This window comes from Bombus fervidus, chromosome 15 (assembly GCF_041682495.2).
Source record: "Bombus fervidus isolate BK054 chromosome 15, iyBomFerv1, whole genome shotgun sequence".
NCBI classification, from domain to species: Eukaryota; Metazoa; Arthropoda; class Insecta; order Hymenoptera; family Apidae; genus Bombus; species Bombus fervidus.
In genome coordinates, this window is record NC_091531.1 from 5,423,895 (window position 1) to 5,439,500 (window position 15,606).

Below are 15,606 nucleotides of genomic sequence, written 5' to 3' on the forward strand. Positions count from 1 at the left end.
GGTACGCAAGATTAAATGAATTATTTGAATTGATATGCAGAAGAAATTTGTCTAAACTAATCCTTTTCATACAACCAGTTCGATAAAGTTGACTTCATCTCTTATATTAGCATGGACATTTCTACATACATATATTATATAGGTAACTTATAAACCGTAATCTTGCTTATCTTAAGCAACTTTGTTTTACATATTGTTCCAGGTAATCAAAGTTAAATGGATTACTTGCATTAATGTATGGAACAAAATTACCTGAAATAATCCTTTTCATACAATCAGTTTGTTGAATTTAATCTTTAATTATTCTCTCTCATGTTATATAGCACATTTTTAGATGAATGAATTTGCGTATTAATAGACATTTTGAATTATAAAATTGAAGATGATGTTTCAAAAGATGTTTCTATAATTTTTTTTCAATGTAAAATTTTGGATAAAGAATCAGAAATGATTTAAAAAACTAAAGATCTTTTATAGGTAACCTCGATCGATAAAGTAGATTGACGATCATAAAATCGCGAATTGAAAATAACCTTTAGGCTAAGTGCAACAGATACACTAACACAAGTTCAAATTCTATTTTTTTCCTATATATCGTCAGTCCTCGACGCGTTTAATACACACGGCCTACGTTTCCATAATCTAACCTCACTTGAATTTGCGATGTGGCACTTAGCATTTTAACATATTTCACACTTTGGTTAGCGGAAGATCGATTTAATTCAAGTGAAATAATGATTATAGCATAGTGTTTCAGTGACTAACGCGCTAGAATAAAAAAGGAGGAACTTTTCAACGGATATGAATGTACATACTTAGCGAATAAAAAAAAATGAGAGTGTCATTATTACTGATCTTTCGAATTTTATACTTTTTCAATGTATACGGTGTCACAAATGCTTGGGACAATGACGAATTGGAAGTATTCGACGTTGTCGAGGAGATCAATCAAAATTTCTACGAAATGCTTGGTATCCCGCAGGTTTATCTCGTTTTTTATTGTCCTTATTTACATAATTAATTTTCTAAATGAAAAAGAAATAATTGATAAATTAATTTTTCAGACCGCGAATGCTTCGGAAATTAAGAAAGCTTTCAGACGATTATCACTGCAGTTGCATCCAGATAAAAATCCTGCAGAAGATGCAGAGCAACAGTTTAGGAAAGTAAGTAACAGATCGTCCTAATTCTGAAATAAACATTTCGAATGATAAAGGACAAAAAATGTCTAATTTGTACTCCTTTGGGCACCTAAAATTCTAATTCATCATCCTATAAGTCCTATAAGTATCACAAAAATACAATCATTTATGGCAAATGTGGTGTGAAAGTTAGAAAATATAGATGAAGTTAACATTATGTTCTGATATACATTAAATATATTACAATTTATTTTAGAAGTTATAATATAATTAGAACCATATTTTATGGAATATTTTAATCATAATACGTTACCTTAAATAGTTGTATTTTATTACAATTAATTAGCAATTTGAGCAATATGTTTTTTCATACTATATAAATATCAACTTTCTTCTATAAAATACTATTTGAACTTTTGCACTTCCTACATTAATTTCAAAATTGTGATCACTTAAAGTTAGAAAAATTAAGTTTACCTTTTGAGGCAATGTCAACTTCATGTACAGTTTTTACAACTTTTCCATCACATTTGCCATAAATGATTATATTTTTATGATACCTGATTTGATACTTAGATACTTTATATAAAAAATGATGCCTGATTAGAATTTTAGTTGTCTGAAGGGAAATAAATGTAGTACTTTTTCACCATTCTCCTCTTATTTCCAGTTAGTCGCTGTTTATGATATTCTGAAAGATCCTGCGAAACGTCAGCGATATGACAATGTTCTAGTTAATGGATTACCAAACTGGCGATCAGCCGTGTATTATTACCGCCATGTGCGGAAAATGGGACTTGTAGAATTAGGAATAATTTTATTTTTATTGATTACCATTGGACAATATGTAGTTGCATGGGCCGCATATTTCGAGAAAAGATATACATATGTATGTAAGAAAAACTACTCAAAACTAATGGAAGTTAAATTACTTTACCTATTTTTTCATAATATACATTGCAGGTACAAGTTTTGGGCAGTAAACTTCAGAAAATGCAAAAAAAGAATAAGAAAGGGAAGATGGATGTGCCAGATTTGGCAGACATTTTGGAGAAAATTCCTACACCAACTATTTGGAATACTCTTCCATTTCAATTTCCAAGATGGATAATAGCTTTTACGCTGTCCATACCTGATATCGTGCGTGTAATGAATACTATACTTGAAGAAAGAAAACGTAGGAAAAAGCAAAAAGAAGAAGAAGCATTGTGAGTAAAGCTGTGATATTCAAATGAAACATATTATTTGCCACCAAACATTTTTTTTCCATTAGGTATGCTTAAAATTTATTTATACGACCTGTTTCAGAATGCAAGAAAACGAACAACCAGAACCAGAATTCACATCTCGTACGAGAAGACGCAGAACTGGTTTCACTCCACAAGAAAGAAGCAGTAATGGCGTTAAAGAGGTGTTTAAGAAAGACCAAACGAATCACGTTTATCAGAAACCTGCTATTTCTGGAGGATTATGGACTGACGATGATATATTAGAATTAATAAAACTCGTGAAGAAGTATCCCAGTGGTACATCAGAGAGGTGGGATAAAATTGCAGATGCGATGAATCGTACAGTTACCGAAGTTACGCATATGGCGAAAAAGGTTATTTTCTAATCTGTTTTTTATAGATTTTAATTCTAATTTCTTAATGAATAATTTTTTGATACTTGCTAGATAAAAGACGAAGGATTAAAACCCGGATCGTCTACAGAGGAGACCGTTATAGAGGAACGTTCAAAAAAGACAAAGACTCGTGCCGAGAATGTAGGAAGCATTAGCGAATGGAGTCAAGAACAACAAAGAGCTCTAGAAGCGGCTCTTATAAAATATCCTAAAGGAACATCAATAGATAGATGGGAGAAAATCGCAAAATGCGTTGAAGGAAAAAGCAAGGTATCGTATATAGATATATTACAACGCATTTTTTAAACGTATGTTTAATATAATCGATGTTGCGTTCCAAAGGATGAATGTCAAGCAAGGTATAGACAATTGGTGGAATTAGTCAAAAAGAAACAACATACTCAATAGCCTGCCATGTACAAGATGTTCCTTCGACAAAAAATATAGTCCAATACCAATCAAGTCCAAAAAAGAAAAATGAAAGAAAAACAATTTTCGATCTTAAGATGATACATATTTCACAGCTGTTGTACAAGCTTTACAAAGTGAATTAAAGATTTCTTAAAAGTACTCTTATACAAGGATGATGCATTAAGAATAATTAAGAAAAAAAAAGAAAGTTTATATACAAGAAAGAACAATTACTCCTACATCATTTTATTATTAAATGTTTGTGGAGAATGTATTTATTTAATAAATTTAATAACTAATTCAGAGGAAAAGACTGACAAGAGATATGATAATTAAATACTTTCCTGTTCTCTGAGACTGATATGCCGTATCGTTTTAGCTTTGAAAACAAATTGTAAAAAGTAATCATGCCAAAGTGTATAACACATTTTACTTTACTATTAATATAACTTACATATATAAATGAACTATATTAATATAGTCGATATTAGGCTCTGAAAACTAAGTTACTTGTATTGTACTTGTTAAAACTAGTACAAACAAATTCCGTCTTAAATATTTTTCGATATCTAACCCAGTTATACTATAAAATAAAACAGTGGGCCCTGTTCTTACATTATCAGTGTAAATATTTAAAAGGCTATAAATTTGCAATGGACGAGATAATTGCCTACGAATTATTTTGTGTAATTTACTTTACTTAAGAAATTATAAATACATATAAGCACGGAGAAGTACTATTATAATTTCAACGTCGAACGTATTTTATAATTGTCTAAATGGAAAGCAACATTTTGTGTAACTAATATTTAATTTTGTATCGTACGCGAAGAAGTGAAGTGAAGAAAACAACTAGTATATCCGAGCTATTGGTTAGTTTTTAAATAATGACTGTACAAAATACTATTTACAGATTGTATAATAAACATTTTAATTACGTCTTCTTCGAACCCTTGATATTCGCCAAGCGTTCGGTTCTTCGTACTTATTATAAAGCGGTTCCAATCTTTGATTCTTCTTAAACTTGCTAAGTTTGGTCGGATCGCTAAATTTGAAAAATGCTGGCGCAAACTCTACTAACCATTTTGGGTCTATAGTTGTCACTTCTCTCATGTATTCTTTCGTAGTTTGGACCAATTCATGATAAATTACCTATAGAAAATGAAAGAAATAATTGGTCATATGTATCTTTTATAATTACGTTTCTAACCTTCATTAACTTACCCATTCCGGTTGTCTGTTAAATAACGCGCTACTTGGATGAATGTAGACAACTTGGCTATCGACTAAAGTTCTATAGCCTTCTTGAGGATCTTTCTTTGCGGCGTTTCTAAAGAAACCAGAACAAACAGCTTTCTGAATTCTTACAGTGTTTTTACCCGCAGATACTACGTCCAATTTGTGTCTGATAAACCAAATAAATAATTAGTTTATCTTATTAGATATTAAAAAATTGTATTTACAAATAAACTGATAATTACCTGTCCATTATACCTAATAGTTGTTTCCGAACATCCTGAGCGCGTTTTAAAGTTCTAATTTGCACAAAATTTTCATAACACCATGCATTACTAAATTTATTATTTCTCCAGGAGTTATAAACTGCCAGCAGAGTTAAATGATCGCCTTCCGGTTGGTTAAATTTTGCTTTCTTTTGATCTGCTAAAGCTTGCTTATCTTTCGGTCTAGAACAATTACAAAAATTAAATATACGTTCGCGATTCCCGTCTGATATCATTTCTTACCTGTAGAAGACGTTCTGAACAGATAACATGCTGACGATGGTCAATATCTCATCAGAACATTGAAGATGTACGCTCATAATAAGCATCTTAGATAAATTAGGTTCTAGAGGAAACTCTGCCATCCTTCTTCCTAATCTGGTTAACAAACCTTCGTTATCTAATGCACTTAAGCTGTGTAGAGATTCCAAAGCCATAATCAGCGATTCGACAGGTGGAGCATCCATAAAATCAAAGTGTAATAGATCATTGATGCCCATAGTCTTTAACTGTAATACCGTGGTTGCTAAATTAGTACGTTGGATTTCTGGAACCGGCGTCGGAAGCATTTCGTCCCTAGAAAAAATTATAATTAAATAGTTTATTTATTGCATATTTTCAAATATAGAGTATTTCAAAGTATTTGGTAATTTTAAGCCAAATACCTATAAGCCCTTTCAGTATAAAGCCTATAACATTTTCCTGGACCAGTTCTGCCAGCCCTTCCTGCTCTTTGTTTCGCAGCTGCTTGACTTATTGGTGTTACTATAAGACTATCCATACCAGTTTTAGAATTATAGACCTTTTGTTTCACAAATCCTGGATCAACTACGTAATAAATTCCATCGATAGTCAAACTAGTTTCCGCTATATTGGTGGCTATTACCACTTTCCTGGAACCAGGTGGAGCTGGTTCAAATATTCTCGTTTGCATTTCCGAAGGAAGCGCCGAATACACGGGCAAAATGATTAACTCTGGAACATCAGGGCCTAAAGATTTCATACGTTCGTATAAAATTTCACAAGCTGTGTCGATTTCTTCTTGACCAGTTAAGAATAGAAGTATGTCTCCTGGAGGTTCTCTTAAATGTATCTGCATCACTGTTATCAATGCGGCATCCAAATAGTCTGTTTCTGGTTCTTTGGTGTACATGACCTGTTTAAAATAATTTCAATTAATACTTTCAGTTATAAAAACTTTTAGACATAGATTTGAATCACTTACCTCAACTTCGAATGTTCTACCAGGAATAGTAAAGATCGGTGCTTCGAAGAAGTATTGTGAAAATTTGACAGCATCCAAAGTTGCACTTGTAACGATTAGTTTTAAATCTGGCCTTCTCCCTACAGCTTGTTTCAGCAATCCAAAAAGAACGTCCGTGTGAATGGTACGTTCATGTGCCTCATCCAACATAATTACAGAGTATGTCTTCAAATCCAAATCCATGAGACATTCTCTTAGCAACATACCATCAGTCATATATCTACAAAATTGAACATTAATATTGAATATTTGTATCTATGTAATTGAAAAACGTATTACTTACTTTATATTGGTTTCTGGACCAGTACAGTCTTCAAAACGAATCGTGTAGCCAACTTCTTGTCCTAAACGACAACCGAATTCTTCCGCTACTCTTTTGGCAACTGACATGGCAGCCACTCTTCTAGGTTGAGTACAGCCGATCTTTCCACGGGCTGTGAATCCTGCTTCTGCTAAATACTGTGTAATTTGCGTGGTCTTTCCTGACCCTGTTTCTCCAATTACGATTAAAATTTGATTATCCGTTACAGCTTTAACTAAATCATCTCTGAGTTTATATATTGGTAAGCTCTGACGCTGTTCGAGAAGAGTTAAATTTGTTTTCTTTCCAAAGGAAGACTTTTTTCCTCCTATCACGTGTTTTTTCCACTCGGGCAAATCTTGTGTTTGAAGGCCAATTCCACGCATGTTCGCAGCTAGAGTTCTACTTTCAGCTGCAATTTATAAAAACTGTATTATTAAATTAATTATTTTATATTAAAAAGCTTTTAAGTGTACGTAGAAATAAATAGATTACCTTCTGGTAGAGGGTCAATCCAATTTTTGTTCAGACCTGTTGGAACAGAATCCATTTCCTGTTCTCTTTGCAACATTTTTTGTTCCCTCCTTTCCTTTGCTAAAGCACTCTGCATCATTGCAGCTTGTGCTAAAGAACCATCAGGATTTTTTACTATGCGAACAGGACTTAAGTCTCCAAGAGCTCTTCCATGGCCATGTAAAAATGGTGGCTCTTCTTCCACCAACTCTATTTCAACGTCTTCTTCTTCATCGTCTTCTCGTGGAAGGATTCCTGTTTCGGTATCGAATTCTGGCAATTCACTCCTATAGAAAAAGATAAAGAAAAACAAACAATGAAGTTACTACATCAAGAAATTTAATTATTTAATTAATTCTAATAATACCTATCGATACAAGATGCAGCAAGCATTTGTTTAATTTCCCACTTTTCTGGAGAAGACAATCTCTGCACACGTTTTCTAGAATAAGTTTCGTCCTCGTCCCAATTACCCTGGAGTTCTAACAAGGAAGTAGGCCTATCTGGATTTCTCAAATGTTTCTCATCTTCTTCAGTTTTGGTAACAGCCACAACAGGATTCAGATCCCTGCCGGTTTCCTGATCAACATCCTTCATACTTAAAGAAACCTATTATTAAAACGCAATTAGTAAGGCCCTAAATTAATTTAAAAATATATTTCCTTCATTTGATACGTTTGTATACCTTTTGTCCACCAATATTGAGGACTTTCACGAGCACCTTCTGGCCCCTAGATACTACATCGCTAGCACTGGCGACTCTTCCTTCCCTTCTTAATTGTGAGATATGAACAAGCCCTTCCCACCTTCGTTTCAAACCCTCCAATTGAACAAAACAACCAAAAGGTACGATATTAGCTACTTTGCCTGAATAAATCTTGCCTACTTCTGGATCCATGGAAAGTTCCTCTACAGATCGCGATCTAGATCGATCAAGTTTATTGGAATATTTGTCCCTATGAAATTTTCTGTCTCGTGATCTAGATCTTTTACGATCTCTGGACCTGTGACGTCTTCTATCTCTGGATCTTGAACGATTTCGTGACCTTGATCGAGATCTAGACCTATACCTTCTGTCTCTGCGACCTGATGAACGTGATCTGTGTCTTCTTCTATCTCTTGATCTACTTCTTCTTGTGTGTTTGTTCTTTTTATCATTATTATCGATTGATTGGTTCTCTTTCTTGCTATCTTCTTTGTTAGACTTTTTTGATGGTGCTAGTTCCTCCAAACTTGCCATAGCACTGCTGACTATATCATCGTCTTTGAGTTCTTTTTCATCCACAATCTTTGGTTCCTCGTTTGGCAGTGCTAGGGCAGGGAATTTTTGAGCTAGTTCATCTTGCTTTGTCGGAGGTTTCAATGATTTCTCTTCCACTTTAGTTGGCTTCATATGCTGTATTATTCTTAGCAAATTGGCCATAAAAGATTCCTAAATGAATAATTGAACGTTACAATGCAGCTAGATAAAGGAAAAAAGGAATAAAAGGTTAAGTTTCATAAATTACTTACAGAAAATTCAGCGCCATTTTCAATAAGAACTTTTTTAAATTTATCAAATGTATCATTTTTCTCTGCCAAATGGATTATGAATTCAGCTGTGGGAAAGAGAATATAATTTATAATTATAATAATGTAATATAATTAATCATTAAATATAATTTATATATAATCTAGCCAACAACAAAATGTTATGAGAATTAAGAGAACATAGGATATGTTTGTATCAGACTAACAAAATCTGTGTTTTTATTAATATAAATAAAATTATATTCTATACCCAAATCTTTGTCATTTAGTCCTAAGTGATTTTCCAATTCCGTACATATTTTTGAAACCAAAGATAGATGTTCAAGCTTTGCAACTTCATCCATTTTCGTGCTTCCACTTATCTGCTTATACCACTACTATATATTTGAAACACGTAAATTAATACATGATATTGGAAATTTTAATTCAAACCATTCTTTCGTGAAATTGTGCTTGGAATCGACGTACATGCGTTATGAAATATAAAGTTTGCCATAAAAACATTATGGAAGCACTTGGAACTATGTTATTATCATTATAATGCAGGAAATGTCCTTAACGAGCGTCAGTAATAAAAAAATTTTGTTGTAGGAAATAACTTTAACACTTATCAGTAACAAAATATTTTAGCTGCAGAAAATAAACTGAACTTGTATTACCAGAGAGAAAATGAAAATGCTAACGCTTATGAGTAGTTCTGGTTGTTCTCGGAATAGTACTCTGACATAAAGGAACCACAGGCGAATATACAGTTATCGTATTCTTAGTCAATATTCTAACCTCAAATTTAAATACATAGATTCTTGTATATGCTAGCGTGTGACGCTTTCAGCACCTAGCCGCATGATACAATACCTGTACAGTGAAGCAACTAGAACTACGAGCGTAAACACTCTTATTTCTTCTCTAGTATTATATATGTACATTTTCTTTCTTTATCATAATTTTGCTCTTAATTCTTGACGACTATTCTAAATTATTAATTATTAAGAATTTTTAATAATAATAACTTTTTTATTAAATAAATACATTCATAAAACATGATAGAATAATCTTCACTTTTTTCTTCTATTTGTTGATATGTTTTAATTATTTATTAATAATATGTATATTAATAACAGTATGAATATTTAAATAATATATCATAGTGTTACTTTTACTATATTCTACTTTACTATACTATATTTTATTTAATAATAGATAGGTATTCGTATAATACACGAAAATTTTCCGTTAAGAGCATAATTTTATTCGCAATTGGTAATGAATATTATCTTAAATATGTTATTTATTTAACAATTTAATTAATTTGACCATTTGATTAGATTGAATTGTCGCGCGCTCATATAAAAGAAAGTCCGTTCCTATTGGCAGAAAATATTGCAAACTCAAACCGAGCGCTCCTATTGGCGGAAGCTATTGCAGAGTCTCCACGATTGGTAATTTAGGATTAGTATTGAAATTCGTGGAGCCAGCGTGCGTCGCGTTACAACGTCATTATTAGTACCTTCATTTCGATTTTATCATCATTTTTACGCTTCTATCAGCATCATCTAAATAGTACGTTTTTATTTATTCACTTATCAATCATCATTTTTAGTAAAATTAAGTAACTTTCCGAAATTTCTTTGTACTTTTATCGTTGATCGCACATTCGACGACTAGAGTCATCGATACTTTATATTTGGGGCCTCTGAAGCATAATTTGAATTCTATTATTGATTTATTTTGCTATAATTTGTTCAAATATTATAAGTTATTGGTTTTTTTGTACATTTACTTGAAATTGTTGATTTCCCTTTGTATAGATTATTCGCTGATGTAAGACTAACGGCTTACAGCACTGAGGCTATGGGAGATTCATAATCGATAATTCAAATCGATACAAAAACGACGCTGCAGATGATTAACAATCAATTGCTTGACTTCTTATGCAGATTTGGTAATGATTGAGTTATTATAACAAAGGCAGACGTATGTACATGTTTATTTTCTTTTTTTTATTGAACCAATGCTAATCTTTGCTACACAATTGCTATACAACAATGTACAAATAACTTATTAAGTGTATGAAAGCTTTGAATATTATATCCCAATTATGTAGTTAAATATTTGTGCATACGTGTTGCTTCAATTATTATCGAATGAAGTGTAACTTTTCGATTATTAGAATACGAATTTTTATCTTTATTTTATATCGACGAACAACGTAAAAAAAAATTGTGATATTGAATATTTTATTACAGATTGTTTGTAACCTGCCCTTGTGCCGTGGGTTTCGATGGTTTCTGTTCGATGACGTCATTGATAATGATTTTCTGGGCTATCACGATCAACATCGATAACAGTTCTTCGCATCTGTGGTGAGTCGCATGTATTTTTGTTCCTCCAGTTTCTCAATCATGTCGTAGGACGAAAGGTCCGAATCGGCACGGGTGATTGGTTGTATTACGTAGAATTTTTTGCGAGCACAGTGACCGCGGGTATTTATTATACTCGTGAGTAGTAACATTTCCTTTTTCCATGTTTTGTTTATTAGTTGAGGATAGGTCTTCTTGCACATCGCGTTTTTGTATTATATTATTTGTTTTTATATTAATAGTATTAATATAATGGTTTTAATTGATACAAACGATATAATATTAAGAATTAATTTGCATATTTGCGATTGAAGATATGTTCACTATAATTACTTTTAAAATCAGAATATACTAAAAATGTATATTTGCAGAAGTCAAATAACCGTACAAATATACGTATATAAATGAGATGTGAATATTTGAATAAATGATAAGTGTTGGGATGACAATTGAATATTTCGTGGAGAAGTCGGATATCCTCCGACTTTGTTGCATCAAAAGTGGAAATTATTTTTATTAATTGTTTACTTTTTATATTTGTATTTGAGTATTAATTTAAAAAATACAAAGATATCAAAGCTTAGTCGTTCCGTACAAAAATGTCTTGAATTTTATGCGCAAGAAGAAATTTCGCGACAGGCAGATCTCGGAATCGAAGCAACAAGTTTTCTGTACTGCTTTCATACTTTTAAAATTATGCTTCGACGAAGGGATCGCCTGAGGTTGTTGGAATTAGTATCTTATCTTGATTCAATTATTAAATAAATTTCTTATTCCGTTTATTTTTTCTTTCGATATTAAAGTTTCAATAATTTGTTAGAGTTTAGTCAATTATTTGAGCGAATAATTGTTGTATTGTCTTTTATAAACACATTCAATATTAGAATTCTGATAATTCATTAAATTAATAAAGTAGAGTATACAGTGATAATAATTTGAGATAAAATTTGAAATTGCAAAATGAAGGACGATTAGCCCGTTAAATACAAAATAGATGCATAAATATCTTTTTTAGTTAGGATTTTCAGGTTTAACCCCTTCCGTGTTCGTTGCCAGGACCTCACTCACGTGCCCAGGTGCTACTTGGGTGAGAGAAAGGCAACGGGTACGATCGACAAATTTATAACAATTTCTAAGCGGCTGACGATGCGTTAGTGTATCGTGAACGACGTACTTTCCACATTGTGCGTGTGGTTAGGCTGTGGAATTGCGTCGTTTTAGCTATTATTCCGTTCGTTATAAATTTAAAGATGATAATGATAAGGAACAGATTCGCTTTTAAATATAGCAAATTAAAGACAGTAGTGTTATTAATCTTATCATTGAGTTATAATAACTGGTACCAAATTTCGTACCACCTATCATTTCTTTGAATTATGAATATTTATACGAATTACAGTTAGCACTTACTTTTATTGTGTTGTTAGTAATGGTCGCTAACTTTCGTCAGTCGATTTCAGCAAAATGGTACGTACATTAGAGTGTGCAAGTTGTGTGTCAAGCTCGGGTGTCGGAGGTGTCCCGGGACGTCCTCTCTAGTGTAGGTTCTTGCGCCCGAGTGTTATGTGTGAGAATCGTGGAGTGAGTGCGTTGGTGTGATCTGTCTCTCTCTGGTCGGGTAGGCTCATTCTCGCGTGTCCAATCTATTTCAGGAAACGTAATTTGAAAAGTCGATGGCGATGCCTGGCACGGGGGAGAATGCCACGTCTCTGGCATAGTTGATCGATTTTTCGAATTTCGCGATCGTGGTCGCGATCTTGGTCGCGAGTAGGTTTCGAAACGAGCGTTTGCGTATTGCTCGAGCACGCATATGCGAACGGACAACGATCGCTGTGATCGTTGTTCATCCATATGCTTTTCGGCCAGCTTCCGCGATTTATATTTTTATTTCACCTTTATAAGTTATTTTTTGATTTGCGATTTAGAAAGTCTCGAGCCTAGATGTAAGTTTCAGCGGGCATCGCGCCCGAAGAAAGAAGAGGCTATGAGCCGAAGAGGCCCGGCAAACTGCCACTCAAGAGGGCAACTACCAATGGCTGCCCATCCTCTGGGTCGTCCGGATACAGAGCATGGGAAGTCATTCTTGTTACTATTTTGTCACTGTGCTCGTCTTTAGTATTTGTAGTAGTATCAGTTGTAATTTGTTTGCTGCCGACGTATATGTCGGCCCTTCGTCGTTCGGGCTAGTCGCGTTAATTGCATTAGCGTTGCGAACGATTAATTACGGTTTGAACTAGAGTTGCGATGAAAAAATTATCGCGTTTGCTTTAGTGTTACGAATTATAAAATGTCGCGATTGTTTTCGGTATTTTCGATCGTGAATTGCTAGAACTTATTAAAGCGTAAAATTAGAGTTGCTCGCGTTTTGTTCTACTTAAAGTTAAATTAAAACGATGTTAATTTTGGATTAATTTTGTAGCACCACGGTTTGCGATTATCGATTATAATTGAAGTAGCTTTTATTCAATCTATTAATAGTAACTTACACTAAATCCTTTTTAAGAATTAGCGTTGCGATGTATTTTGTCGGGATTGCTTTCATAATTTTTTTCATTAGCGTTGCGTTGACGAATGATCGCGTTCTTGTATGTAGCGTTGCGTCTATAAAATGCCCAAAATATTCCACTGGAATTGTGGAAGCCTATTCTCGTTCCTGGATCACCTGAAGCAGCTAAGACAGTTGCACAGAGGTGATCGTGCATCAGCAGCTTCGAACGTGGCTGCACTTGGACATCTCGGTATTAGCGTTGCGTATGTTGAAATATGAGTGCATAGATTAGTGTTTATTAGCGTTGCGTAAATAATGAACACCTTGCTGTGGTGTGTGCTTTCGCGAATTGTTCAGTTTTTTCTATTTTTTTTTTTTTTTTGTCAAGATCAAATTAAATATAATTGCAAATGTAATAAAGCACTCTTCGCGGTTTATTTTGAAACGTTTTTATTTTATGATTACGGATTTAGTAAATTAGCGTTGCGAAATAGAAAAATGTTCGACTCATATACAAGAATAGCATTTCAAATTACAAAATACGTAATATGAGCTAATTGGCTGCAATCGCCATTATGTTTTTATGGGAATGTAATTACATACATAGCTAGGAATCGATCTAATTTCAGGAATAATTTCAAATTGTAGGTGGTACAACAGAACTTTTGCATTTTTGAACGATCGGTATTACAGTAATTCGTCTGTGGCAGATGTAGCGATATGACGATAGAGTGTGCCAGTTATATGTTACCATCACGATATAAAGATAGGACGTAGGAGCGAGCTGAAGAAACGATATGAGAATAGAAAGAGAACGCTGCATAAAATTCTCTTCTGTTCTTGTCTAATAACGCCTGCATGCTGATGCTTCTTGTTGATCGGTGTTACACTACATATTTACTGTACGAATGTGCATGCGTTACTAAACAAGGACAGAAGGCATCTCTATGCAACGTTCTCTTTCTATTCCTAAATCGCTTTTCCAGCACGATATCTTTGTATCTTTATGATTTTGTGGTGACACAATCATAGAATCACAGAAAATACTTTTTCGAAATAAATTTTATGTGATATTTTAAGTAAGGAGGGCGCCTCTTTACATGGTCTTTCGACTGTTTTATCGACAGCAAAATTCTCATAATTCTTAATTTGCCGCCACTGATTTACAAAGATGATCGAAGTGACAAGTTCGTAGATCCCATTAATTTACTTAACTCTTTAATCTGATTTTTGTATCGCCTCGCTACTCTTTCACAAAATATCTTCCAAACTACTTCGTTCTACATTCTATGTTATTCCGTTCCTTCGGATAACAAATTCTTCCATACAATCATTTAATACTCTGACAGTCATACATTTCGGCCTAGATCTTATTGCCAACTGCTAGTACGTTTCACTCAGTCTATCATTGTATATTATGATGCACGATGATTATCACGAGAAAGTTGCATCGACGCTATCTTCGTTACTAATTCTCTATCGTATCATGTGTTGATCTATTTTCTACACTTATACATTGTATTGTACAAGTCTATTTATTTTGTACTTCAACTGTTGTTGGTGCATTTCAGGACTCGTACTTAATTGAAAGGGAATGTCAATGGACATTTTCTACTATCGTAATTTCTAAGAAATACTTACTGAACACTCAAGAATTATTTCTAATGATCGAATGACTTGTGTGTGATTCAATCTCGATTGAATCAAGTATGATCTAATAGCTACTTATCTGAAGTATGATTTAATAGTGACTTATCTAAAGTGTGATTCAGTGAGAGGATGAGGAAAACCAGAACGAAGAATAAATAGTAGCGGCTGTAAATTAACTCACTGTTAAAGTTACCGCACTTATTCTCTCACAGATGTGAGTACAAGTTGTAAGCCTGACACTTATCATAGTCGTATAACGTAAACGTAATTTATCGTAAGTTTGTAAAGTGAACGTAACTTAATATGGACATGACGTTGTGGTAATTCATTACAGGCATGGCTGTTTAAAAAGAAGAAGGAGAAAAAGAAAGTCGGGTAGAGGCTTGTATCTAAAAGACTGGAAATAGCTGGTCTTCCGATCAAATAAAAGGAGTCGAGCCGGCGTCTAAAAACTACCGAAGGGCACACGCGATCGAAGAATTCAGCTGTCAGACTATAAATCGCCGAGCTTTCTTTGTATTCAGGAAATTTATTTCAACATTTTTCCCTTCGTACCGGCTAACTTGCTTTATATTCGTGGCGAATATCTTCCTCCGATCTCGTCCACGCGTATGCGCTTTCGTCACCAAGAGTACTTCACTTTCCTCCCCTTGTCACTCGGTACTCCTCTAATTGACATGCATCACGTTTTTTGGAATAATTCGCCAACCTATATATGAGCCAAACCCAACGCTAGAAACTGAGGATTTCGAGGCATTTATGGGAAATTGAAAGGCGCGAAGGTGCGCAGAGTGCAGCGAAATCAAACCACCGGTTTCTAA

General features: G+C 33.7%; 2 protein-coding genes and 1 long non-coding RNA gene across 4 annotated transcripts; 2 read left to right on the forward strand and 1 right to left on the reverse strand.

The window, feature by feature from the left end:
• Positions 1-579: 579 nt before the first annotated feature.
• Positions 580-4,127, forward strand: LOC139995353 (dnaJ homolog subfamily C member 1). Its single transcript, XM_072018763.1, has 7 exons — positions 580-982; positions 1,065-1,166; positions 1,813-2,031; positions 2,106-2,350; positions 2,451-2,745; positions 2,818-3,036; positions 3,109-4,127. Exons 1-7 carry the CDS (start codon positions 833-835, stop codon positions 3,172-3,174), a joined length of 1,296 nt encoding a protein of 431 aa, XP_071874864.1. The 5' UTR covers positions 580-832; the 3' UTR covers positions 3,175-4,127.
• On the reverse strand, positions 4,034-8,779 carry Pea (ATP-dependent RNA helicase pea). The gene is made up of 12 exons (XM_072018749.1): positions 8,538-8,779; positions 8,270-8,355; positions 7,443-8,189; positions 7,125-7,366; positions 6,740-7,044; positions 6,227-6,656; positions 5,905-6,163; positions 5,345-5,835; positions 4,923-5,255; positions 4,659-4,862; positions 4,402-4,582; positions 4,034-4,329 (listed from the first exon to the last, which is right to left on the reverse strand). The coding sequence occupies exons 1-12, from the start codon at positions 8,629-8,631 to the stop codon at positions 4,108-4,110; spliced, it is 3,594 nt and encodes a 1,197-aa protein (XP_071874850.1). The 5' UTR covers positions 8,632-8,779; the 3' UTR covers positions 4,034-4,107.
• A 978-nt stretch (positions 8,780-9,757) lies between these two features.
• Positions 9,758-15,335, forward strand: LOC139995367 (uncharacterized). 2 transcript variants are annotated; one of them, XR_011801962.1, is made up of 4 exons: positions 9,758-9,847; positions 10,096-10,229; positions 10,534-10,650; positions 15,120-15,335. It is a non-coding gene; the product is annotated as an uncharacterized lncRNA (long non-coding RNA). The 2 variants fall into 2 exon arrangements; XR_011801961.1 differs by lacking the exon at positions 15,120-15,335 and having other exon boundaries at positions 10,534-12,445.
• The last annotated feature ends 271 nt before the right edge of the window (positions 15,336-15,606 follow it).